The sequence below is a fragment of the Anomaloglossus baeobatrachus genome, chromosome 4 (assembly GCF_048569485.1).
Source record: "Anomaloglossus baeobatrachus isolate aAnoBae1 chromosome 4, aAnoBae1.hap1, whole genome shotgun sequence".
In the NCBI taxonomy this organism is placed as follows: Eukaryota; Metazoa; Chordata; class Amphibia; order Anura; family Aromobatidae; genus Anomaloglossus; species Anomaloglossus baeobatrachus.
The window spans coordinates 455,108,365-455,135,362 of record NC_134356.1 but is presented as its reverse complement, the minus strand read 5'-3'; the positions used below and the strand labels follow the sequence as shown (position 1 = coordinate 455,135,362).

At 48.2% G+C, this 26,998-nt stretch overlaps 1 protein-coding gene across 4 annotated transcripts in view; it reads left to right on the top strand.

Annotated features, from left to right (window-relative positions):
- The window catches only part of CPEB1 (cytoplasmic polyadenylation element binding protein 1), a 110,178-nt gene that overhangs the window by 30,640 nt on the left and 52,540 nt on the right, over window positions 1-26,998 (top strand). For 3 of the 4 annotated variants that reach the window (XM_075345647.1, XM_075345644.1, XM_075345648.1), the window contains exon 2: window positions 12,862-13,039. In XM_075345647.1, coding sequence (XP_075201762.1) covers window positions 12,862-13,039 — 178 coding nt within the window. The remainder of the gene's footprint in view (window positions 1-12,861; window positions 13,040-26,998) is intronic. The other variant, XM_075345645.1, reaches the window with a different exon arrangement.

Genomic DNA, 26,998 nt, shown 5'->3' with positions numbered 1-26,998 from the left:
GCAGCCACCCGGTACTGCCGCATCTGTTACATGTGACCATACCAGTGTCAATACCAGTTCTTCCTGCAGGCGTGATGTGGTGCCAGTCAGGGTAATAGCGGGTGTTAATAGCAGCGCACGGCTGCTGCTAAACCCTAGCTTTGTGTGATGGCACAGGCGTCTATCAGATACCTGCATCACACAAACCTGTAAGTGACAGTAAATAAACAAAACAATCCTTTATTTAAAATAAAGTACAAAACACCCCCTGCTTCACCTCTTTATTAAGCCCAAACACCCTGCAGCTCCAACGTAATCCACAGGAGAAGTCCCACGCAGACACATCCAGCTCTGCTATGTCAGAGCGAGCAGCTATAGAGAAGACTGCCTGCTCTGAGTGCAGCATATTACTGAGCTGCGATAAGCTATGACCACGGCAGAGACTGTCACCGGCTGGGGGGCGCGTCAGCCAGGAACCAATCATAGCTGAAGACGGCCGGTGGGCAGGGAAAACACCGAAAGTTGTGTGATTGCTTCCGGGTTGTGCCTTCACTTCCTGTGCATGCAGTGTGCCACAATGAGTCTCGGTAAGTATGAAACACTATTTATTTTTTATTTTTTTTTTTTTTTTTAATTGCCAGGTCCGGTCTGGAGATAGCGCTGATCCGGAGTGTATAGTCTGTGTCCACTCAAAAGTAGTCTTCAGTGTGAGGCGGAGTCACACTCCAATTTCATGAAAATGTGTGCCTCTTCATGGATATAGTTTCTGATAAGTGGTGAGATTTGGCATTGCCAGATTGTCATGAATTAGATGGCATCCCACAACAGCTGTCTATTTTGCCAGAGCTGGGAGAAACTGCCATGAAAATGCCAAGTTGCAAAATTTAGGCAACTCGGAGTTGCAACTAAGTCAACTTTTCAAAGTTTTCACACCAGAATTTGAGGGTTTTGATGAATTGTGCCATGTCTTTAATTTGACAATTTATATTTATAGGAGTTTCCATTTAACCCCATAGCGACGGCCTAACTTCTCAAGACGTCGGAAAAACAGGGTACTTATTCTGTTCCGACGTCTTGAGACGTCAGGCCGGAAAAAGCTTGTAGTGCCCCCCAGTGACGAAAAATCTTGGGTTTCAGCTACCGGAGGACCCCCCCCCCCAAGATTATGAATCAGGGTTTTTTTTTTTTTTTGGACCCCGATAATGTGACCGCCGGTATACACCATATACCAACGTACACATAAAAAAAATGGCAAATAATACTGATTTCTTTCTCATCGGACATGATCAAACCTGTCCGGTACCGGGGGCACTAAAAGGATTATATTTCTCGGAGAAATCAACCCCCACCCCCACCGGACATCCAAAATGGCGCCGGCTCTGCATTAATTTCCCTCTGATCTGAAATGATCAAACATTTCAGATCGGAGGGAAATGTCCTCCCTCCCCCCCCCCCCATGACCCCTCCTCCGGTGCGCCGGAGATCTCTCCCCCCCCCCCCCCCCCCGGGAGCCCCCTCCAGAGCATGCAGGATGTCGGCGTGCAGCGCGCGGCCGCATTCATCCTGCTCTTTCTGCCGCATGTGACACGTCACATGCGGCAGAAAGGTGTCCCCAGGTCCCGCCGTCACTCCCCCCCCCCCCCCAGCCCCCGGTCTTGCGTTACCTGGCAGCTGTTGCTGCTCCGTCCCCGCGATCACTCCCTCTGGAAAGCTGGCGGCGCATGCGCAGACAGCGGCTGTCAGCTGGATCCCTGCAAGCAGGGACGCGGACGTCTCTGCTGCACAGGCTGCTCCACTGTGGACCGGGGGGAGTGAGTGCAGTAATCTGCAGCCACACTCACATGGAGAGACTGCTGTTCCAGAAAATGGGGGGTACGTTCTGTGAGCGTACCCCTCATATTCTGGAATGAGGTTACTGCATGTCACTCTGCCCTAGGTTGGACCGGGGCAGTGAGTGCAGTATTCTCAATTGCTGCACCCACACTGCTCATGGATAGCTTGCTCTTCCAGAAAATGGGGGATACGTTCCCTGAACGTGCCCCCCATATTCTAGAAGGTCCAGAGTCGCCGAGGGACCTCCAAAATGGATTACAGCGACCGAAATTTATTTTCAATAAATTGGTGAAAAAGGAATGTTTCGAGTTTTTTTCAAATTTCTTTTTTGTCTTTATTTTTTTCTATTACGGACTGGGTTAGTGATGTCGGGTATCTGTTTAGATGCCGTGACATCACTAACCCCAGGGCTTGATGCCAGGTGACATTACAGCTGGTATCAACCCCATATATTACCCTGTCTGCCACCGCACCAGGGCGCGGGATGAGCTGGAGCGAAGCGCCAGGATTGGAGCATCTAATGGATGCGCCACTTCTGGGGCGGCTGCGGCCTATTTTTTAGGCTGGGAAGAGTTTAATAACCATGGCTCTTCCCACCCTGAGAATACCAGACCCCAGCTGTCAGCTTCACCTTGGCTGGTGATCTAATTTGGGGGGGACCCCACGTTTGTATTTTTTTAAAAAAAACACCTGGGGAGCCCTCCAAATTGATCACCAGCCAAGGTGAAGCTGTCAGCTGTGGTTTGCAGGCTCCAGCTGTCTGCTTTACCCTAGCTGGCTATAAAAAATAGGGGGGACCCCACGTCTATTTTAATTTTTTTGGGGGGGCTAAATACAAGGCTAGGCACCCTTTAGTGCCACATGAAAGGCACTAAAGGGTGCCAGCTTAGAATATGCAGGGGGTGGGACATTATATGTTTGACATCTATCCATTCATCCATTGTAGCATTTTACGCTGTGTGCCCACAATCAGGGTTTGCAGCATTTTGGGCGCAGAGTGTTTTCCCTGCGTCCATAACGCTGCATTGTGCAGTAGAAGCACAGTGGAAGGATTTTTAGAAATCCCGTGCCCACTGCTTCTCTTCTCCGCAGCATAAACCGACCTGTGGTGCAGCTTCCCGAGCCTCCGCATGTCAATTTATGCTGCGGAGACAAGAGTGTTGTCTGCAGGTAGCATAGAGCTCCACAGCAGCCTGAACCCAAATCGTGGGCATGGGCAGCTGCGTTCTCCCGTGGACAACTCGCATCTCTGCAGGAAGGCTGACACTGTGTACTAGACGACTTGTCGCTGGATCATGGCCACATAGCCTAAAAGTGAGAAATTTGTTGCTACAGCAACATTTTTGTGAAGTACCTGTGGATTCAAAATGCTTACTATACTCCTGAATAAAATCCAGTTTCCAAAATGGGGTCACTTGTGGGGGGTTTCTGCTGTATAGGTACCCAAGAGGTCCTGCTAATGTGACATGGTGCCCGCAATTTATTTCAACTTTTCCAGAATTCAAATGGTGCTCCTTCCATTCCAAGCCCTCCCATTTATCCAAACAGAGGTTTTTGGCCACATGTGGGGTATCCCTGTGCTCATAAGACATTGCATAACAACCTGTGGGGTCCACAGTTTGTTGTTGCCTCTTGAAAAAGTAAGAAATGATGCTAAAGCAACATTTTTGTGAAAAAAATGAATTTTCAATATGGCAACCTAAGCTTATCAAATTCTGTGAAGTACTCTTGGATTCAAACTGCTCACTATACACCTAGATAAAAGCCTTGAGGTGTCTTGTTTCCAGAATGGGTCACTTGTGGGAAACCTCCACTGTTTAGGCACCTTAGGGGCTTTCCAAATGCAACATAGCGTCCGCTAATGATTCCAGCCAATTGTGCAGGCAAATGGCGCTCCTTCCCTTCCGAGCCCTGCTGTACACCCAAACAGTTGATTTTCATCACACATAAGGCATCAGCATACTCAGGAGAAATTGCACAATAAATTTTATGCTGAATTTTTTCCTTTTACACTTGTAAAAAAAAAAACTACCTGGTTGAAGTAACAATTTTGTGGTAAAAATGTATTTTTTTTTTTTTTTTTTCACAGCTCAACATTATAAACTTCTGTGAAGCACCTGAGGGTTCAGGGTACTCACCAAACATCTAGATACATTCCTTCAGGGGTCTATTTTCCAAAATGTGGCCACATGTTTAGGAGCTTCACTGTAGACACCTCAGGGGCTCTCCTAATGCAACATAGCGTCCGCTATTGATTCCAGACAATTTTGCAGTCAAATGGCGCTCCTTCCCTTCCGAGCCCATGTCATGCGCCCAAACAGTTGATTTCCACCACATATAAGGTATCGCCAGACTCAGGAGAAATTGCACCATAAATTTCATTTTTTTTTTTTTTTTTTTTTTTTTTTTTTTTTTTTTTTTCCTGTTACCCTTGTGAAAAAAAGCTACCTGGTTGAAATAACAATTTTGTGGTAAAATTTTATTTATTTTTTTTTTTTTTTCATGGCTCAACGTTATAAAATTCTTTATCGCACCTGGGGGTTCAGGGTACTCACTAAACATCTAGATAAATTCCTTGAGGGGCCTAGTTTCCAAAATGGGGTCACTTGTGCGGGGTTTCTGCTGTTTAGGTACCTTAGGGGACCTCCAAATGCGACATGGTGCCCGCAATCTTTCAGCCAAATTTCCTTTCCAAAATTCAAATATTGCTCCTTTCGTTCCAAGCCCTCCCATTTGTCCAAACAAAGGTTTCAGACCACATGTGAGGTACCACTGCGCTCATAAAGTGGTTAACAAATCTTGAGGTCAAATTTTTGGAATTACATCTTGAAAAAGTGAGAAAATTGATGCTAAAGCAACATTTTTGAACAAATTATTAAAATTTTCAATATGACAACGTAACGTTAACAAAATCTGAAGTACCTGTGGATCTAAAATGCTCACTGTACCCCTAGATAGAAGCCTTGAGGGGTCTAGTTTCCAAATTGGCGTCACTTCTGAGGGGTTTCTTCTGTTTAGGTACCTTAGCGGACCTGTAAATGCAACATGGTGCCCGCAATCTATTTCAGCCAAATTTGCTTTCCAAAATTCAAATATTGCTCCTTCTGTTCCGAGACCTCCCATTTGTCCAAACAGAGGTTTCTGACCACATGTGGGGTATCAGCGCGCTCATAACAAAATGGACCACAAAACTTGTTCCCCACTTTCTTGTGTTATTTCTTCTAAAAGTGAATAAATTTGGGTTAGAGCAACATTTTTAGGTAAAATTAAATTTTTGCTTTTTTTCATTCCACATTGCTTTTGTTCATGTGAAACACCTGAAGGGTTAAACTTCTTGAATGTGGTTTTGAGTACTTTGGGGGGTGCAGTTTTTAGAATGGTGTCACTTTTGGGTATTTTCTGTCATCTAGGCCTATTGAAGTCACTTCAAATGTGATGTGGTCCCTAAAATGGTTTTGTAAATTTTGATGTAAAAATGAGAAATCGCTGATAAACTGAACTCTAACTTCCTAACAAATTTTGTTTCCAAAATTGTGCTGATGTAAAGTAGACATGTGGGAAATGTTATTTATTAACTATTTTGTGTCACAGAAATCTCTGGTTTAATGGTATAAAAATTCAAAAGTTAAATTGCTAAATTTTCAAAATTTTTGCCAAAATTCAATTTTTTTTTTCATAAACGCAAAAAATATTGTCCTAAATTTGGTACTAACATGAAGTCCAATATGTGACGAAAAAACAATCTCAAAATCACCAGGATCCGTTGAAGCGTTCCAGAGTAAGGGTATGTGCGCACGTTGCTTTTTACCTGCTTTTTTGCTGCTTTTTCTTCTGCGCTGTTTAATGCCAAAATGGATGTGTTCTTCTATTCAAGCAAAGTCTATGGGAATTTGGGTTTCTTGTTCACACTATGTTGTTCAAAATGCTGCCTTTCTTCGTCGCTCTATTGGGAGACCCAGACGATTGGGTGTATAGCACTGCCTCCGGAGGCCACACAAAGCAATTACACTAAAAAGTGTAAGGCCCCTCCCCTTCTGGCTATACACCCCCAGTGGGATCACTGGCTCACCAGTTTTCTGCTTTGTGCGAAGGAGGTCAGACATCCACGCATAGCTCCACTGTTTGTAGTCAGCAGTAGCTGCTGGCTATATCGGATGGAAGAAAAGAGGGCCCATATGGGGCCCCCAGCATGCTCCCTTCTCACCCGCGGTGGTGCTTGTAAGGTTGAGGTACCTATTGCTGGTACAGAGGCTGGAGCCCACATGCTGTTTTCCTTCCACATCCCCTGGGGCTCTGTGGAAGTGGGATCTTGCCGGCCCCCAAGCCCTGGGGCCGGGCTCCATCCACAGACCCATAGAACCTGCTGGATTTGGAGCGGGAGTGCCGTTCAGGGACAAGGCCCTGCAACTTTCAGGTACTCTGTGTCCCCGGCAGGCACGGACACTCTCAGGCTTGCTGAGCGTTATAGTGCGCCGGGGACAGTAGCGCTGTGCGCCGGGGTTAGGTCACTGCAGCTTTGCTGAGTGACGTTTCATTTTGGGAACTACTGCGCCGACCGCTCCTGGAGCGGCGGCGCAGCTGCGACTTGTAGTGCGCCGGGGACTTTGCGCCGACCGCGCTTTTACGGCGGCGGCGCTTCTAACTTTAGCCCCCGGCTTCTGCGGCCTAGTGCTGCTTCGTTCCCGCCCCCACCCTGTCAATCAGGGTAGGGGAGAGACGCTGCTCAATTAACAGCGCCGAGGGCTGGAGCTTTATTTACATGCTCCAGCCCTCTCACTAGGCACAGGGGGAAGCAGACTTCCTGCTCTTCGTCGGTGTACGCCCAGGGCCTGCCCCCCCTCTCCACAAGGACGCCGGCAGCCATTACACATGCGGCTGGCTGGGGAAAGGCAGCAGGCTCTGGGAGACCCAGACTAGAGGGATTTCTGGCGTCCACACACCGCTCCTAAGCGGGTGGTAAGCAGCACAGTAGTGCTGGCCCCTCTAGTGCCTCAGTGTTAGTGTACTTTTTTCTTGGTACTCTATATATATATATATATATATATATATATATATATATATATATATATATATATATATATATATATATATATATATATATATATATATATATATATATATATATATATATATATATATATATATATATATATATATATATATATATATATATATATATATATATATATTAATTATATTATATATATTAATTATATTATATATATTAATTATATTATATATATTAATTATATTATATATATTAATTATATTATATATATTAATTATATTATATATATTAATTATATTATATATATTAATTATATTATATATATTAATTAATATATATATTAATTATATTATATATTAATTATATTATATATATTAATTAATATATATATTAATTAATATATATATTAATTAATATAATATATTAATTAATATAATATATAATATAATTAATATAATTAATATAATATATATAATATAATTAATATAATATATATAATATAATTAATATAATATATATAATATAATTAATATAATATAATATAATGCACTGTAAGGTCGCTTCTTGGCTGGACACCCTGTACTGCTCTGAGGAGGCAGCAACATGTCATCCGCAAAACGCAAGGGTGCCAAGGCACAGGCTGTGTACACTGTTTGTACTGCATGTGGGGCTGATCTACCGGCAGGCTCCAAAGACTCACATTGTGTTCAATGTTCAATCCCAGTGGCACTTCGTCAGCCAGAGCCTAATGTGGTGAGGCGCCTGTGAACCCTGCCCCGGTGACGGGGACAGACTTTGCAGTTTTTGCTGATAAAATGTCTGTGACTATGGCAAAAATCCTGGAGACCTTGCAGTCCAGGCCAGTTACTCAGACCATGGACACTGCTGTGTCTATGCTCTCCGGTCCCCCTCAGTTGGAACTAATCCGTACTTCAGGGGGGTCTCACGCATCACAGGCTGAAGTCTCTGACTCAGATGACAGTCCCAGGCAGCCTAAGCGAGCTCGCTGGGAAAGACCCTCCACGTCCTCACACTGTTCAGGGTCTCAGCGACAAGAGTCTCTCTGTGATGAGACTGAGGAAGGTGACCAGGATTCTAATCCTGAGGCCCCTCTCAATCTGGATGCCCCTGATGGTGACGCCATGGTTAATGACCTTATATCGGCAATTAATAGGCTGTTGGATATTTCTCCCCCAGCCCCTTCTGCAGAGGAGGCAGCTGCACAGCAGGAGAAGTTCCATTTCCTATATCCCAAGCGTAAATTAAGTGCTTTTTTGGACCACTCTGATTTCAGAGAATCGATCCAGAAACACGACGCTCATCCAGACAAGCGTTTCTCTAAACGTTCTAAGGATACCCGTTATCCTTTTCCCTCTGAGGTAGCCAAACGCTGGACCCAGTGTCCAAAGGTGGATCCCCCAATTTCCAAGCTTGCGGCTAGATCCATAGTCGCAGTAGAGGATGGCGCTTCACTTAAAGATGCCAACGACAGACAGATGGACCTTTTGGTTGAAATCTGTCTATGAATCTATCGGCGCGTCGTTTGCTCCAGCATTCGCGGCCGTGTGGGCACTCCAAGCTATTTCAGCTGGTTTAGCACAGGTGGATGCTTTCATACATCCAGCAGTGCCGCAAGTGGCGTCCCTAACTTCGCAAATGTCTGCGTTTGCGACCTATGCTATCAATGCTGTCCTAGAATCTACGAGCCGTACCGCTATGGCGTCCGCCAATTCTGTGGTTTTGCGCAGAGCCTTGTGGTTAAAGGACTGGAAAGCAGATGCTGGTTCCAAAAAATGCTTAACCAGCTTGCCATTATCTAGAGACAGACTGTTTGGTGAGCCATTGGCTGAAATCATAAAACAGTCTAAGGGTAAGGACTCGTCCTTACCACAGCCCAGAGCAAGTAAACCTCAACAGAAAGTGGCAGTCGAGGTTTCGGTCCTTTCGTGGCTCGGGCAAGGCCCAATTCTCCTCGTCCAAAAGGACTCAGAAAGAACAAGGGAACTCAGATTCCTGGCGGGCTCACTCACGCCCCAGGAAAGCAAATGGAGGAACCGCTTCCAAAGCGGCTACCTCATGACTTTCGGCCTCCTCCCTCCGCATCCTCGGTCGGTGGCAGGCTCTCCCGCTTTTGCGACATTTGGCTGTCTCAGGTCAAAGACCGGTGGGTAACAGACATTCTGTCTCGCGGGTACAGAATCGAGTTCAGTTCTCGGCCTCCACTTCGGTTCTTCAGAACCTCCCCACACCCCGACCGAGCAGATGCCCTGCTGCAGGCGGTGGACTCTCTAAGAGCAGAAGGAGTCGTGATCCCTGTCCCCCCTCTCGAACGGGGGCGAGGATTTTACTCCAATCTCTTTGTGGTTCCAAAAAAGGACGGCTCCTTCCGTCCTGTTCTGGACCTAAAACTACTCAACAAGCATGTGAACGCCAGGCGGTTCCGGATGGAATCCCTCCGCTCAGTCATTGCCTCTATGTCTCAAGGAGATTTCCTAGCATCAATAGACATCAAGGATGCTTATCTCCACGTGCCGATTGCTACAGAGCACCAATGCTTCCTACGCTTCGTGATAGGAGACGACCATCTTCAGTTCGTAGCTCTGCCATTTGGTCTGGCGACAGCCCCTCGGGTGTTCACCAAGGTCATGGCGGCAGTGGTAGCAGTCTTGCACTCTCACGGACACTCTGTGATCCCTTACTTGGACGATCTACTGGTCAAGGCACCCTCTCAAGAGGCATGCCGACTCAGCCTGAATGTTGCACTGGAGACTCTCCAGGCGTTCGGGTGGATCATCAACTTCCCAAAGTCAAATCTGTCACCGGCCCAATCACTAACGTATCTTGGCATGGAGTTTCATACTCTCTCAGCGATAGTGAAACTTCCGCTGGACAAGCAGCGGTCTCTACAGACTGGGGTGCAGGCTCTCCTTCAAAGTCAGCCGCACTCCTTAAGACGCCTCATGCACTTCCTCGGGAAGATGGTGGCGGCAATAGAGGCGGTTCCGTTTGCGCAGTTTCATCTGCGTCCACTTCAATGGGACATTCTCCGCCAATGGGACGGGAAGTCAACATCCCTGGACAGGAAGGTCTCCCTTTCTCAGACAGCCAAAGACTCTCTGCAGTGGTGGCTTCTTCCCACCTCATTATCACAGGGAAGATCCTTCCTACCACCGTCTTGGGCGGTGGTCACGACAGATGCGAGTCTGTCAGGGTGGGGAGCAGTCTTTCTCCACCACAGGGCTCAGGGTACGTGGTCTCAGCAGGAGTCCACCCTTCAGATCAATGTTCTGGAAATCAGAGCAGTGTATCTTGCCCTACTAGCCTTCCAGCAGTGGCTGGAAGGAAGGCAGATCCGAATTCAGTCGGACAACTCCACAGCGGTGGCATACATCAACCACCAAGGGGGGACACGCAGTCGGCAAGCCTTCCAGGAAGTCCGGAGGATTCTGATGTGGGTGGAAGCCACAGCCTCCACCATATCCGCGGTTCACATCCCCGGCGTAGAAAACTGGGAAGCAGACTTCCTCAGTCGCCAGGGCATGGACGCAGGGGAATGGTCCCTTCACCCAGACGTGTTTCAGGAAATCTGTCGCCGCTGGGGGGTGCCGGACGTCTACCTAATGGCGTCACGGCACAACAACAAGGTCCCAACCTTCATGGCACGGTTTCGCGATCAAAGAGCGCTGGCGGCAGACGCCCTAGTGCAAGATTGGTCGCAGTTCCGGCTCCCTTATGTGTTTCCACCTCTGGCACTCCTGCCCAGAGTGCTACGCAAAATCAGATCCGATTGCAGCCGCGTCATACTTGTCGCCCCAGACTGGCCGAGGAGGGCGTGGTATCCGGATCTGTGGCAGCTCACGGTCGGCCAACCGTGGGCACTCCCAGACCGACCAGACTTACTGTCCCAAGGGCCGTTTTTCCATCGGAATTCTGCGGCCCTGAACCTGACTGTGTGGCCATTGAGTCCTGGATCCTAACGTCTTCAGGATTGTCCCAAGGGGTCGTTGCCACCATGAGACAGGCTAGGAAGCCCACGTCTGCTAAGATCTTCCACAGAACGTGGAGGATATTTTTATCCTGGTGCTCTGCTCAGGGAGTGTCTCCCTGGCCATTTGCATTGCCTACCTTTCTTTCTTTCCTGCAATCTGGGTTAGAAAAAGGTTTGTCGCTCGGCTCCCTTAAAGGTCAGGTCTCGGCGCTATCCGTCTTTTTTCAGAGGCGTTTGGCACGCCTCCCTAAGGTGCGCACGTTCCTACAGGGGGTTTGCCATATCGTACCCCCGTACAAGCGGCCGTTAGATCCATGGGATCTGAACAGGGTACTAGTTGCCCTCCAGAAGCCGCCTTTCGAGCCTCTGAGGGAGGTTTCACTTTCTAGACTATCACAGAAAGTGGCTTTTCTGGTAGCGATCACATCTCTTCGGAGAGTGTCTGAGCTGGCAGCACTATCATCCAAGGCTCCCTTCCTGGTCTTCCACCAGGACAAGGTTGTGCTGCGTCCTATTCAGGAGTTTCTCCCGAAGGTGGTATCCTCTTTTCATCTTAATCAGGATATCTCTTTGCCTTCGTTTTGTCCTCATGCAGTTCATCGGTATGAGAAGGATTTACATTTGTTAGATCTGGTGAGAGCACTCAGAATCTACATTTCCCGCATGGCGCCCTTGCGCCGTTCGGATGCACTCTTTGTCCTTGTCGCTGGTAAGCGCAAAGGGTCGCAGGCTTCTAAAGCCACCCTGGCTCGATGGATCAAAGAACCAATTCTTGAAGCCTACCGTTCTGCTGGGCTTCCGGTTCAATCAGGGCTGAAGGCCCATTCTACCAGAGCCGTGGGTGCATCCTGGGCATTACGACACCAGGCTATGGCTCAACAGGTGTGCCAGGCAGCTACCTGGTCGAGTCTGCACACTTTCACCAAACATTATCAGGTGCATACCTATGCTTCGGCGGACGCCAGCCTAGGTAGAAGAGTCCTGCAGGCGGCAGTTGCCTCCCCGTAGGGGAGGGCTGTCTTCGCAGCTCTAACATGAGGTATTTCTTTACCCACCCAGGGACAGCTTTTGGACGTCCCAATCGTCTGGGTCTCCCAATAGAGCGACGAAGAAGGGAATTTTGTTACTTACCGTAAATTCCTTTTCTTCTAGCTCTTATTGGGAGACCCAGCACCCGCCCTGTTGTCCTTCGGGATTGTTGGTTTGTTTGCGGGTACACATGTTGTTCATGTTGAACGGTTTTCAGTTCTCCGATGTTACTCGGAGAGAATTTGTTTAAACCAGTTATTGGCTTTCCTCCTTCTTGCTTTTGCACTAAAACTGGTGAGCCAGTGATCCCACTGGGGGTGTATAGCCAGAAGGGGAGGGGCCTTACACTTTTTAGTGTAATTGCTTTGTGTGGCCTCCGGAGGCAGTGCTATACACCCAATCGTCTGGGTCTCCCAATAAGAGCTAGAAGAAAAGGAATTTACGGTAAGTAACAAAATTCCCTTCTTTTGAGGCAGAACTTTGGTCAAAAACTCAGCTTTTCAAAGAAGCAACATGTCAATTGTTTTTGCCATTTGGGTTTTGCACTGCAAAGCTGAGTTTTTGACCAAAGTTCTGCCTCAAAAAGGCAGCATTTTGAACAACATAGTGTGAACAAGAAACCCAAATTCCCATAGACTTTGCTTGAATAGAAGAACACATCCATTTTGGCATTAAACAGCGCAGAAGAAAAAGCAGCAAAAAAGCAGGTAAAAAGCAACGTGCGCACATACCCTTATAACCTCATGAAGTGACCCTGGTCAGAAGTGCAAAATTTGGTCTGGTCATTAAGGTGAAAATTGGCTCCGTCACTAAGGGGTTAAGACTGCAAGAATCCTGCAACTGTGAACTTTGGGAATGCTGTGTAGCTTATGGCAACTAGTGGCTGCAATATTCCCCCCCCCCTTCCCCGTAAAGTAGGCTATAAATGAGTAACTTTGACTTTGTATCTTTCAGTATATGAATTGGAGATTACCTTTCAACTGTTTGACACAATTTTTAAATTATAACACTTATTTTATTACAGAAGGATGATCTAGGGAGAAGTAAGGATTGCTGGGGGTGCCCTACTGACACCCCAGCACTTTCTACATGCAGCAATGCTGACATCTTTCGTAGGATAAACGCCATGCTGGATAATTCCCTGGATTTCACTGGGGTCTGCACTACCCCCAATACAAAGGGTAAATGTGACCATCTTCAAGGTATAGTTTTGAAGAAAAATTTTGGTTAGACAAAACTTTGAATCCTTAAGTGACAAACATACTTTTGTATCTGCATGATTTCCAGAAAGTACAATTTATAACTTAAATGTTGCTGCTCTTAGCTTGCCAAGGTTTGTGGAACACCTTTTGTAAGGTAGTACAATACAGCTTAAGGTACCGTCACACTAAGTGACACTCCAGCAATCCCACCAGCAACCTGACCTGGCAGGGATTGCTGGAGCGTCGCTACACTGGTTGCTGGTGAGCTGTCAAACAGGCAGATCTCGGCAGTGACCAGCCCCCAGCCAGCAGCGACACATGGAAGCGATGCTGTGCTTGGTAACTAAGGTAAATATCGGGTAACCAACCCGATATTTACCTTGGTTACCAGCACACACCGCGTAGCGCTGGCTCCCTGTACTCCTAGCCAGAGTACACATCAGGTTAATTACCCGATGTGTAGTCTGGCTGTGTGCAGGGAGCCGGCACTGACAGCATGAGAGCGGCGGACGCTGGTAACTAAGGTAAATATCCAGTAACCAAGGAAAGGGCTCCTTTGTTACCCGATATTTACATTGGTTACAGCATCCGCAGAAGCAAGCTCACTGAACATTCAGTTGTTGCTCTCTCGCTGTTTACCGTGGTTACCAGCGTCCGCAGAAGCCGGCTCTCTGCCAATTTAGTTGTTGCTCTGTCGCTGTCGCACACAGCGATGTGTGCTTCACAGCGGGAGTGCAACAACAAAAAATGGTCCAGGACATTCGGCAACAACCAGCAACCTCACAGCAGGGGCCAGGTTGTTGCTGGATGTCACACACAGCAACCTCGCTGTTGCGTCACAAGTCGTGCCTCAGCAGCGATGTTGCTTAGTGAGACGTGGCATTTACATAGGACAATTGTCTACACTCCCAATTCATTGGTTCAGTACTACATGGCATCTGTCAACTAGCAAACAAGCAATTACTTTTTCCTCAGCTGGTTTCCTGATACATGGAGTGAACAGTGGTATTGAGGCATGCAACTTGTACTAAGTACAGGATGTCACTAAAGGCATGAGTTGGAATGCCAGAAGCATAGTACTGTGTGCATGTAAGTCGTAACTGGATGTGTTTTCCTTGCATAATGTTGACAAAGTAAGCAGGCTTCTTCATGTAGACAAAACCCAGAGAAGCTTTAACAGTTTGGTTTTAGTCTTGTCATACTTCAGTTGGGAGCATAATGGATATTGTCAGTGATATCTCAAAGTATAGTGGTGAGATCTGTCATTACATGCACTGTTCTACACTCCTTTCTCACTGACAGTGCTGTGAGAAAAGGGCTGCAGTGTCATAACTTGTAATTTTAGTAGGTGCCAGCAGTGAAATCTGTAGGACTTGAGAGAGCTGAGATTTCATTCCACAACTCTACATTAGGTGTAACAAGTGCTGTACTGACTGAGACCCGTGTCATGATTGGATACGAGGGGTTGCTGAGAAGTCTTTGGCTTTACCCAGAAAGAAATTAGATACTTTATTCCACAATCTCCACTGATGTCAACACACCTCTTAAATTTGTATTCCAAGTTCTGTAAGCCTAGCAAAATATTTCGGTTAAGCCTCAAGGCATCCATGGCATCGGAAATGGTGTGAAATTTTGTACCATTGAGGTGTTAATGTTTCTAAACAGATGAGTCGGAGGAAGCTAGATTGGAAGCCCAGCTCTGCTAGTTGTGCTGTGGTCACTTGTGTAGTGAGCAGAGGCATTGTCTTGCAGGAACAAGATTCCTTTGGACAGCTTGCTGTGCCTTTTGGCCTTCAGAGCTGCCTTCAATTGGTCTAAAGTTTAATGTAATACTTACATTGATGGTGGAACCCTTTTGAAGGTAGTTCACTAGCAGCATGCCCTCCTTATCCCAGAACAGATAAAATTACTTTAGCTTAATTTTGTTTGTAGTTTGTTTTGGGCCGCCCCCCCACCCCCTTCCCCCCCAACAGTCCAGAATCGCTGACAAATGGACCGGGAGGGTTTCACACGCATGCTTCTGATTTGTTGTCAAACATTTGGGGAGTCTCTTTGCAGATGGCTTCCTCATATCCAAATGTTCATGAATGACACACGCAGATTCCCTAGTGAGGTTGTGCACAGCATCGACGGTTTCAGGAACAACCATACTCCGTCTTCTAGGACATTCCTCATCATTGATGCTAAAGTGGCCCATTTTAAATTTGGCAACCCAGTTCTTAACAGTGGACTATGAAGGGCATTGATTCCTCCCCCCCCCCCCCACCCCCACCCAATGACTGCAACATATCACCATGAATATCCTTAGCAGACGAGTGATAATCTTGTTTCTGCAAGGAAACTCTGCACTCAGTTGCTGTGAATATCGCATTAGACTCGACCATTTTCTCACGTGCCTAAGAACACTGCATAAGCAAAAAACACAAAATTTTGACAAATTAGATGCACAAGGCTTTCATGTGATTTAACACTTATTACCATGGAAACAAAAATATCACACTCATACATCAGTCTTGACATATTGGGCAGAGAAATCCAGTTCTGACTTTCTTTATGAACATGACTCTGCTTATGACTGGGCAGTATCAAGCAGAGGAAAAGATAAACGCCCCATGGTAGAATCTCTAGACCTATATGCACACTATCTTTTTCTGCACAAAAGCTGCAATGAAAACAGCACAATGTCCGAGCCTAGAATGGTTAATGCTTGTAATGGTTTTTTTTTCCCCACAACTGTTAACCCCTTAGCAACCCATGACATACTGGGTACATCATGGATTGTGTGAGGTTGATCCCTGCCGTGGGCAGGCCACAGCGATCCGCACACATCAGCTGATTTCAACAGCTGACATGTGTGCCTGCTAGTCGCCAGTGGAATCACATTCCACCTGCAACTGTATTAACCACACATCTCACTGCCAAAATTTGGCAGAGATGTATATGCGTGCAGCCATAACAATGACTTGCCCACCCCCATTGGAAGTCATGTAACGTGATCTCGTGACTTCCGGTGGTTTGCCTTGTAGCACAGCATCATGTGATGACACCTGTAGTGAACATGAGTCACTTTCTCACTGTTGGAGTAGTGCCAGCATTGAAAGTAAAGCAGCAGATCTGGAGATTTGGCAGAGCGATCAGACAGCTAATCCATATAGTGCCCTAGGTGACAGTTTTTAGTTATATTTGTTTTAAACTTTATTTACCCAGTTCAAATCACCCCTTTTTCCAGCACCCATGACAGCACCACGAGAGATAGGATCCGCCCTTCAAGGACAGGAAACCTCCAGAATAAAAAGGGCGGCACCTCTCCCCACATCCGTTGGTTTCCTGTCCTTTAACAGGGAACCTCCTGGAGCGGTGGTTCAAGATGGGCCTTAGGGGTCGAAGTCTCCAAGTATTCCAGCCCTGGCCGGTCGGTTCAGGCAGCGACATGGGTCCTGCTGATGTGCTGAGGAATTGCCATAGCGGGCCCACGGGGGTTGTCTGTGGGCAACAGCGCCTCCCTGCTACTATCTCACCACTAGCCGGACGGGGGGGCAGAGACACGGGTCATGCTGCTGCAGGGAGGCTGAGGACGCACCACGGTAGCCCAAGGGGGCTGTACCTGTGGGTAGCGATGCCGCTGCCTCACCAGTAATAAGGAAGTCTGTTCAGGGGAGCGCAGAGCACCTTCTATCGGATGCAGCAGCGCCAGCTTACCCGAAAAGTCCGGTGGGCACGTGTTAACATAGGCGCTCCGGTGTGGCTGTACATGCAGCAGCAGGCGGTGGTGTATAGGCCGGCGCCATCTTGTGAAGGGCTGGCCGCGGCACGTATGGTGCACTTGTGAGACACCCTCTGCTTAAGATGCGACAGCGCAGTCTTACCTGGTCGCAGGCCAGTTGAGACGGCATGGCTGTACAGTGGGCAGCGGCGGCGTGTACGACGGCGCCATCTTGTGATTGGCCGGCCGCTGCATGTGTGATCGTCTGCGCACGCACGAGAGCACTCTTCCTTGGAATGTTTTTGGATGACGCCATGGCTGTGTTTAATGAGGCAGACCGAGGGGCACTGGTTTGTCTGTTTTGATACGTATTCAGCTTTTTCCTGAGGTTTATGTGCACCCCTCTAGTACAGAAATTAATTGAAAAATATAATATTACCAGTTATGTATATTGGATTTTATGACAGGGTCTTGATCCAGGGAACTAGTCTGATTGCCGTATGTGGAGTCAGGAAGGAATTTTTTTCCCCATTGGAGCTTATTTGACACATTGGGGTTTTTTTTGCCTTCCTCTGGATCAACATGTTAGGCTACGGGTTGAACTAGATGGACTTAGAGTCTCCCTTCAACCTTAAAAACTATGAAACTATGAAGAACATTAAAGGCTGTATGTTGGTAATAGCACTATACTTCTTACCGCATAGACACGCGCCACAGTAGGCCCATGGGGGGCTATAGCTGGGATGGCGACCCAGGGAGCAGCCCCCTAGTCTGTCCTCATCGCAGGCTGGAGTAGAGCAGCGGTAGCGCTGACCTTTTGTGTAGCGAGGTACTTAGGTCTATCTACAGGGGATCGCTCCTTGCTATTGGGCGCTATCTGAGGGCGCGCTACCGGCATCAACCGAAATTCCGGGTGTTGGGGGCGACCTAAGGGGGGACTCTCAGGCATATAGTGTAAAATGATCAGTTATAAATTTCATTTCATTGGTATTGCTGTTGACCAAATATCTAACTAGCTAGTTTCCTGCAAGCCTATAGAGTCCTTGTTAATGCACCTGGAGAGAAGCATATGCGTAACGTCAGCAGCTTGTTACTCACATTCAGGGAACCAGTCTATGCTGGCCTCCTGAATACCTGCTTGTTCCATTTAGCATGATTGGTTTCCATAATGCATTCCAGGATGTGCACCCTAGTATACATGATGGCGTTTAAACATTGGTTATACATAGACTATCTTATTTGGACAATTGCTTCATCGCCTGGCCATCCCAGTGTGAAGGCCCAAGCTAAGTGTACTGTCACTCGGTAAAGGCGATAGTTAGAGATGCTGAAATCCCGACCGCCTTGAGGCTTGCTTTGCTAAGTCCGAACCAACCGACAGCAGGAGAGCCTTCAAGGGGGAATTGTCAGATGACCACTCCTCCTTCTGACCTGATACCGCCTCTTGCGCCTAAATGGTGAGTGACCTCCGAAAGTTCGCTTTGTACAGAGGTTCTTGTCAGCTTTTCCTTTCGTTTGCAGGACAGACTCTGTAGATGCACCTATAAAAAAAAGAAACGCAGGGACTGCGCTCTGTAACGGGAGCTAACGCAGGGACTGCGCGCTCTGTAACGGGAGCTGTCTCATTCCTGGTCTAAAAAGCTGTGATCCGAGGGGGAGTGTAAGGCCCTGTGCGCACTGGAAAATGGAATTTTCTCAATTCCGCAGGAATTCAAAGGTTACCGCACCCGTGGTAAAAAACCGCGGCAAACGGCATGCGGTTTGGCGCGGTATTGCCGCGTGTGGGTTGGTATGTGCTTTATTGCATTCAATGCAATAATGCACATTGAAAAGAGTCATTTCATTCTGAGATGGAGACATAGACAGAAGAATAGACAGGGATAGAGGGATAGAGTCCCTGTGAGCACACGCTGCATTTCTCAGTCGGCAGTGAGTTCACATTACCGGCCGTGGGAAATGCCCTGGAGTTACCTCTGCTGAATGCAGCCTCGCAGCGAGACAGCAGTGTCTGTGTCAGTCGCAGCTGGATGCAAGCATCGCAGGACGCCGGAGCTGTGGATTACGTCGGAACTTTGTTTCGGGAGGGGTTAATAAAAGGGTGAACGAGTCTTATTTGTGTTTAAAATTAAAGGATTTTTCTGTTTTATTCACTTTTTTCTTACGGGTTGATCATGTCAGCTGTCTCATAGACGCTGCCATGATCAAGCCTGGAGTTAATGGCGGTGATCCGCCACCATTAACTCCTTGTATTACCTTGACTGCCACTGCTACACGGCAGCAAGAAGAGCCGGGGACACTCCGGTACTGCCGCATAATGCATGCGACAGTGCCGGGCCAGCTGCGGCTGATATTCCCGGCTGCGGGAGGTGGGAGTGAGGCGGGGGACATTAACCCTGCCCCTCTACCTCCCCAGCCTGAGAATACCAGGCCGCCGCTGTGTGCTTACCTCGGCTGGACAGTAAATATACAGCGGAGCCCACGTGCTTTGTTTTCAGTATTTCCATTTGATTTGTCTGTGTTCGATGTCTGTGGTCTGTGTGTGATCTGTGTGTTTGCTCTGCTCTGCTTCCTCTTCCTGTAATGACATCACTTCCCTGCAAAACCGCAGGCAAGCGATGTACATTACCGGAGGTAAAACGTGAAATACCGCAGGGGAAAACGCAGTGAACCACACAATTTGCTGCCTGCGTTATTCCCTGCAGGATTTCACGATTACATTGGAGTCAATGGAGTGAAATCCCGCAGCGATGTGCGGAAAAGAATTGACATGCAATTGTTTTTGCTGCGGGAATCCCGCAGCAAAACATGCAGCTGTCAAAATCCGCCTAGTGCGCACAGGTTTTTTTTCCCCATAGGTTTTGCTGGTGATTCGCTGCAGAGATGTTATGAACACTTTCTGCAGCGAAACATTCAGCAAAATCCGGTAAGTGCGCACAGGGCCTAATTCTTCGGATTCTGCTCTCCCTCTAAGTCAGACAGTGACTCAGAAGGTCGTTCATGGTCCACTACGGCAGGGTTCCCCAACTCCAGTCCTCGAGGGCCGCCAACAGTGCATGTTTTCAGGATTTCCTTAGTATTGCACATGTGATAATTTAATCACCTGCACAGTTTATTCCAACACCCATGCAATGCTAAGGAAATTCTGAAAACATGCACTGTTGGCGGCCCTTGAGGACTGGAATTGGGGACCCATGCACTACAGCATCCCTGAAGAGACAGCCATAAGAAGGAAAAAAAATTTCAGCATCGTGAGGTAGTGCCTAGACCACAGTAAACATAATGCCTGCCCGGTCATTGATAATGTATATTCCCTCGTTCCTAAAGAATGGAGCAGCAACTGCTTTTATGGAGGAAAAAAAAACCTTTTTGAGAAAGCTGCCTGTACCTTATGAGACAAGGCCCCTCAGCTGGACATCGCAGTTAGCAGGCTTCCACAAATTTTTTTTTTTTTTTTTTTCTTGCTCTTTTCAATCAGATAACTGTTGCGGGGTGTTCGGAAATAGACCTTTTGTGACCTGCCAAAAAGTTCACTGTTTCTGTTCTTCAATCCAAGGAATCAACCTCATGCAGTGGACGCCCTGCTGTTCAAATGGGGCGTCGGCCTTGGTTATGCCTTCCCAACCATAGCCCTCGTTCCAGCTGTGTTGAAGAAAATCCAGGAGGACTAGGCAATATGGGAAGACGGAATATCGATCTCCAAGCCAGTGGGCCTTCTGGACCTGCCAGGCCTTCTCACTCGGGGTCTAGTTCTTCCCCCTCCTGACGGCATACTGCAGCTCACGGTGTGTGGTTTTTTTGAAAGGTCACCTTAAGAATCAGCATATTCTCTTGTTCCAGACTCTGCTCTACTACAGGGCTGGAAGCCGATTTTACAAAAAAAACCACAGCCTGGCCAAAATTCTTGTATTCCATGGGCAAGCCCAGATGGACCTGCACCCATTGCGGTATTCTTAGAGCTCTTCCAGTAGGGGTTGACAGTGGGTCTCTGTATGTACACTGTGTTCAGAATACGGGCCTTTCATCCTCCTACGATTGTAACCTGGTGGGAAATCGCTGGGTTCCCAGTTCATTGGGGTATGGTCTGGACCTATGAGCGATATATGCTTGCCTCCATGGGATCTTAAATTCTCCCTGTCTGCCCTGACGTAGCCCCATGAAACCCTTAGAATCCATGTCACTTAATAATCCATCCCTGAAGGCATCTCTGGACAACCTTCCCATCAGCATGTAGGGCCTGGATGTCCCAACCTTATCTTAGATACACCGTTTCTCAGCTTTCAAGAATAAAGTGGTCCTGTAACCTGCCCCTGGTTGCCTCCTACTAATTCTTCTTTTTCATAAATCAAAAGGGATGGTTCTTCCGTCCTCTTGTATTGGTCCGAATGATCTGGAAGAGGTGGGCACTGCCTGGATGTTCCCAGTTACCTTATAAAAAAGTCTGTATGCAGAAGAGGCAGGTCTGGTTTGTATTCCTTCAGGGTAATACCTAAGGGGCTTAAATCTTCTAACTCTGCTTGTGGGATGGATTAGAGGAGCCACCTGCTTGCCTACTCAGCTAGTGGTAGGTATGTGCCGACAGGTATGAAGGCTCTCTACACAAGTGTGAAATCTTCCAGGGCTGCAGGATCGTATGTCACCTTTGTGCAGGGTTAGCCTTCTCCTTACTGACTTCACCTTGGGAGAACGGTTCTGCAATCTTTGGTCCCCCCCCCCCTTAGGATATTCCTTGTCTCTATAATTCTCTCGTGGTGCTTTCATGGGTGCTGGAAAAATACGTAATTACTTACCGGTAATGTGTTTTTTCTGAACCCATGACAGCACCCTCATATTCCCTCCCTGCATGTGGATAGATGGGCAGTATTGGCTGCACGTGGTTATATGTTGGTGCTGGGTTATGGTAGAACATTATTTCTTCCGGAGGTCCTTTCATGGTCTGTAACCAACTGATGTGGGGAGAGGTGCCACCCTTTTTTATTCTGGAGGCTTCCTGTCCTTGAAGGGCGGATTTTCTCTCTCGTGGTTCTGTCATGGGTTCAGAAAAAACACATTACCGGTAAGTAATTACGTATTTCTTTGTCGCTCCATTGGGAGACCCAGACAATTGGGTTGTATAGCTATGCCTCCGGAGGCCACACAAAGCATTACACTAAAAGTGTAACGCCCCTCCCCTTCTGCCTATACACCCCCCGTGCTCACATGCTCCTCAGTTTTCTTGCTTTGTGCGAAGGAGGCAGACATCCACGCATAGCTCCACTGCTTGGTCAGCAGCAGCTGCTGACTAGGTCGGATGGAAGAAAAGAGGGCCCATAACAGGGCCCCCAGCATGCTCCCTTCTCACCCCACTCTTGTCGGCGGTGTTAAGGTTGAGGTGCCCATTGCGGGTACACAGGCAGGAGCCACATGCTGTTTTCCTTCCCTATCCCTTAATGGGCTCTGGGTGAAGTGGGTTCCGGATCGGTCTCCAGGCACTGGGACCGTGCTCCCTCCGCAGCCCCTGGGAATCTGCAGGATAGGAGCTGGATATCGTCAGGGTCAAAGCCCTGCTACTATGAGGTACTCTGTGTCTCCGTGGGGACCGCGCATAGAGCGCTGGTCCCATACACATTACAGCACTGCTGGGTGTGTTAGTGCGCCGGGCATGGAGCGTTTGGGCCAGACACTTTCCAGCTCTGCTGGGTGTGTTAGTGCGCCGGGGGACTACGCGCGGCCGCGCTTATTGCCGGCCGCGCTTATAACTTTAGTCCCGGCTTCTGCGGCCTAGTGTCGTTCTTTCCCGCCCACAGGCCTGCCAGTCAGGGGAGGGGCGGGACGCTGCACGGATCGTCAGCAGAAGGGCTGGAGCATACATTAGTATACTCCTCCCTCCTCACACAGTACAGTGGGGCGCTGGATTCCCGCACTTTTCCTGGGCACGCCCATGGCCTCCTCCTCACTGAACGCCGGCAGCCATTCCTGTCAGCGATTCAGACGCTGAGGAGGAGAGGCAGCACAGGGAGACCCAGGCAGGGAATCCGGCGACCACACAACCGCTCTGAGCAGTCGGTAAGCAGCACCTGTGGTGCTGGCCCCACTGAGTACCGAAGTGTGTGTATGTGTGTGTGTGTGTGTATATATATTATATTATATATTATATATTATATATTATATATTATATATTATATATTATATATTATATATTATATATTATATATTATATATTTATATTATATTTTATATATTTATATTATATTTTATATATTTATATTATATTTTATATATTTATATTATATTTTATATATTTATATTATATTTTATATATTTATATTATATTTTATATATTTATATTATATTTTATATATTTATATTATATTTTATATATTTATATTATATTTTATATATATATATTATATTTTATATATATATATTATATTTTATATATATATATTATATTTTATATATATATATTATATATTATATTATATATATATATATTTATATTATGCTTTTAGGCTATACATTGCACTGTACGGTCGCCCTGTTGATTTTTGGCTATATACCCTCCAGGTTGTTCTCAGAGGAGACAACATGTCATCTGCAAAAGGCAAGGGTGCCACAGCACAGATGTATTTTGCAACCTGTACCTCATGTACAGCTGTACTACCGGCAGGGTCCACTGACCCTCATTGTGTGCAATGCTCGGCCCCGGTGGCGCTTACTCAGCCGGAGCCTCTGCTACAAGTGGCCCAGGTGGATCCACCTGCTACCACTGTCCAGGTGACAGGGATGGAGTTTGCAGCCTTTGCTGACAAGCTGTCAGACACTATGGACAAATGGTCTGCTAAAATACTGGAAGCTTTGCAGTCCAGACCGGTGATTCAGGCCCCAGACACTGTCCAATCCTTGACCCCAGGTCCCCCTCAATTGGAACAGCAATGTGCCCCGGGGGTAACCCACAGGTCCCAGGGTGAGGTCTCTGACACAGACCGCAGTCCCAGGCCGCCCAAGAGGGTCGCTGGGAAATTCCCTCCACTTCATCACACTGTTCAGGGTCCCAGCAGGGGGACTCTCTGGAGGATGAAGCGGAGGTCTCAGATCAAGATTCTGATACTGAAGCCGCTCTCAACCTAGATACACCTGAAGGTGACGCAGTAGTGAATGACCTTATAGCGACCATCAATCAGGTGTTGGATCTTTCTCCCCCAGCTCCTCCAATTGAGGAGTCTGCTTCTCAGGAGAAATTCCGTTTCAGGTTTCCAAAGCATACATTAAATGTTTCTGGATCACTCTGACTTCAGAGAGGCAATCCAGAAAAACCGGGACTGTCCAGACAAGCGTTTTTCCAAGCGCCTTAAGGACACACGTTATCCCTTCCCCCCCCCGAGGTTGTCAAGGGCTGGACTCAGTGTCCTAAGGTGGATCCTCCAATCTCCAGACTGGCGGCTAGATCCATAGTTGCAGTGAAAGACGGGGCTTCACTCAAAGATGCCACTGACAGACAGATGGAGCTATGGTTGAAATCCATCTATGAAGCCATCGGCGCGTCTTTTGCACCAGCATTCGCAGCCGTATGGGCACTCCAAGCTATCTAAGCTTGTCAGGCGCAGATTCATGCGGTAACACGTACATCTGCCCCGCAAGTGGTGTCCGTAACCAATCAGGCGTCGGCATTTGCGTCCTACGCCATTAATGCTATCCTCGACTCTGCGAGCCGTACGGCGGTGGCATCCGCCAACTCGGTGGTACTCCGCAGGGCCATGTGGCTACGTGAATGGAAGGCAGACTCTGCTTCCAAAAAGTTCTTAACCGGTCTGCCACTGGCTGGCGACCGCTTGTTTGGTGAGCGATTGGATGAAATCATTAAACAATCCAAGGGAAAGGATTCATCCTTACCCCAGTCTAAACCAAACAGACCTCAACCACGGAAGGTACAATCGAGGTTTCGGACCGCGGGCAGATCTCAATTTTCCTCGTCCAAAAGGCCTCAAAGATCAGAGGAACTCAGATGCATGGCGGTCTAAGTCACGTCCTAAAAAGACCGCCGGAGGCACCGCTCCCAAAGCGGCCTCCTCATGACTTTCGGCCTCTTCAAACCGCATCCTCGGTCGGTGGCAGGCTCTCCTGCTTTTGCGACATCTGGCTGCCACAAGTAAAAGACCGATGGGTGAGAGACATTCTCTCTCACGGTTACAGGATAGAGTTCAACTCTCGTCCTCCGACTCGTTTCTTCAGAACATCTCCACCCCCTGACAGAGCCGAGGCTCTTATGCAGGCGGTGGGCACCCTGAAGGCGGAAGGAGTGGTGATCCCGGTTCCTCTTCAGCAACAGGGTCACGGGTTTTACTCCAACTTGTTCGTGGTGCCAAAAAAGGACGGATCCTTCCGTCCCGTTCTGGACCTAAAGCTGCTCAACAAGCATGTGAAAACCAGGCGGTTCCGGATGGAATCGCTTCGCTCCGTCATCGCCTCCATGTCCTAAGGAGATTTCCTGGCATCAATAGACATCAAAGATGCTTATCTCCACGTACCGATTGCACCAGAGCATCAGCGCTTCCTGCGCTTCGTCATAGGGGACGAACACCTTCAGTTCGTGGCACTACCTTTTGGCCTGGCAACAGCCCCACAGGTCTTCACCAAGGTCATGGCAACAGTGGTGGCAATCCTACACTCTCTCAGGGACACTCGGTGATCCCTTACTTAGACGATCTACTGGTCAAGGCACCCTCTCAAGGGGCATGCCAACACAGCCTGAACATTGCTCTGGAAACTCTCCAGAGTTTCGGGTGGATCATCAATTTTCCAAAGTCAAATCTGACACCGGCCCAATCGCTGACATATCTTGGCATGGAGTTTCATACTCTCTCAGCGATAGTGAAGCTTCCGCTGAACAAACAGCGTTCACTACAGACAGGGGTGCAATCTCTCCTTCATGGTCAGTCACACCCCCTGAGGCGCCTCATGCACTTCCTAGGGAAGATGGTGGCAGCAATGGAGGCAGTTCCTTTTGCGCAGTTTCATCTGCGCCCACTTCAATGGGACATTCTCCGCAAATGGGACAGGAAGTCGACGTCCCTCGACAGGAACGTCTCCCTTTCTCGGGCAGCCAAAGCTTCCCTTCAGTGGTGGCTTCTTCCCACTTCTGTCGCAGGGGAAATCCTTCCTGCCCCAATCCTGGGCTGTGGTCACGACGGACGCGAGCCTGTCAGGGTGGGGAGCGGTCTTTCTCCACCACAGGGCTCAGGGGACTTGGACTCCGACAGAGTCCTCCCTTCAGATCAATGTCCTAGAGATAAGGGCAGTGTATCTTGCCCTAAAAGCATTCCAGCCGTGGCTGGAAGGCAAACAGATCCGAATTCAGTCGGACAACTCCTCAGCGGTGGCATACATAAACCACCAAGGCGGGACACGCAGTCGGCAAGCCTTCCAGGAGGTCCGGCGGATTCTGCTATGGGTGGAAGCCACAGCCTCCACCATATCCGCAGTTCACATCCCGGGCATAGAAAACTGGGAAGCAGATTCTCAGTCGCCAGGGCATGGACGCAGGGGAATGGTCCCTTCACCCGGACGTGTTTCAGGAGATCTGTTGCCGCTGGGGCATGCCGGACGTCGACCTAATGGCGTCACGGCACAACAACAAGGTCCCGACGTTCATGGCACGGTCTCAAGATCACAGAGCTCTGGCAGCAGACGCCTTAGTTCAGGATTGGTCGCAGTTTCAACTCCCTTATGTGTTTCCTCCTCTGGCACTGTTGCCCAGAGTGTTACGCAAGATCAGGGCCGACTGCCGTCGCGCCATCCTCGTCGCCCCAGACTGGCCGAGGAGGTCGTGGTACCCGGATCTGTGGCATCTCACGGTCGGCCAACCGTGGGCACTCCCAGACCGACCAGACTTGCTGTCTCAAGGGCCGTTTTTCCATCTGAATTCTGCGGCCCTCAACCGGACTGTGTGGCCATTGAGTCCTGGATCCTAGCGTCTTCAGGGTTATCTCAAGAGGTCATTGCCACCATGAGACAGGCTAGGAAACCAACGTCCGCCAAGATCTACCACAGGACGTGGAAAATATTCCTGTCGTGGTGCTCTGCTCAGGGCGTTTCTCCCTGGCCGTTTACCTTGCCCACTTTTCTGTCCTTTCTTCAATCCGGATTAGAGAAGGGTTTGTCACTAGGCTCCCTTAAGGGACAAGTCTCTGCGCTCTGTCTTTTTTCAGAAGCGCCTAGCCAGACTTCCACAGGTACGCACGTTCCTGCAGGGGGTTTGTCACATCGTACCTCCTTACAGG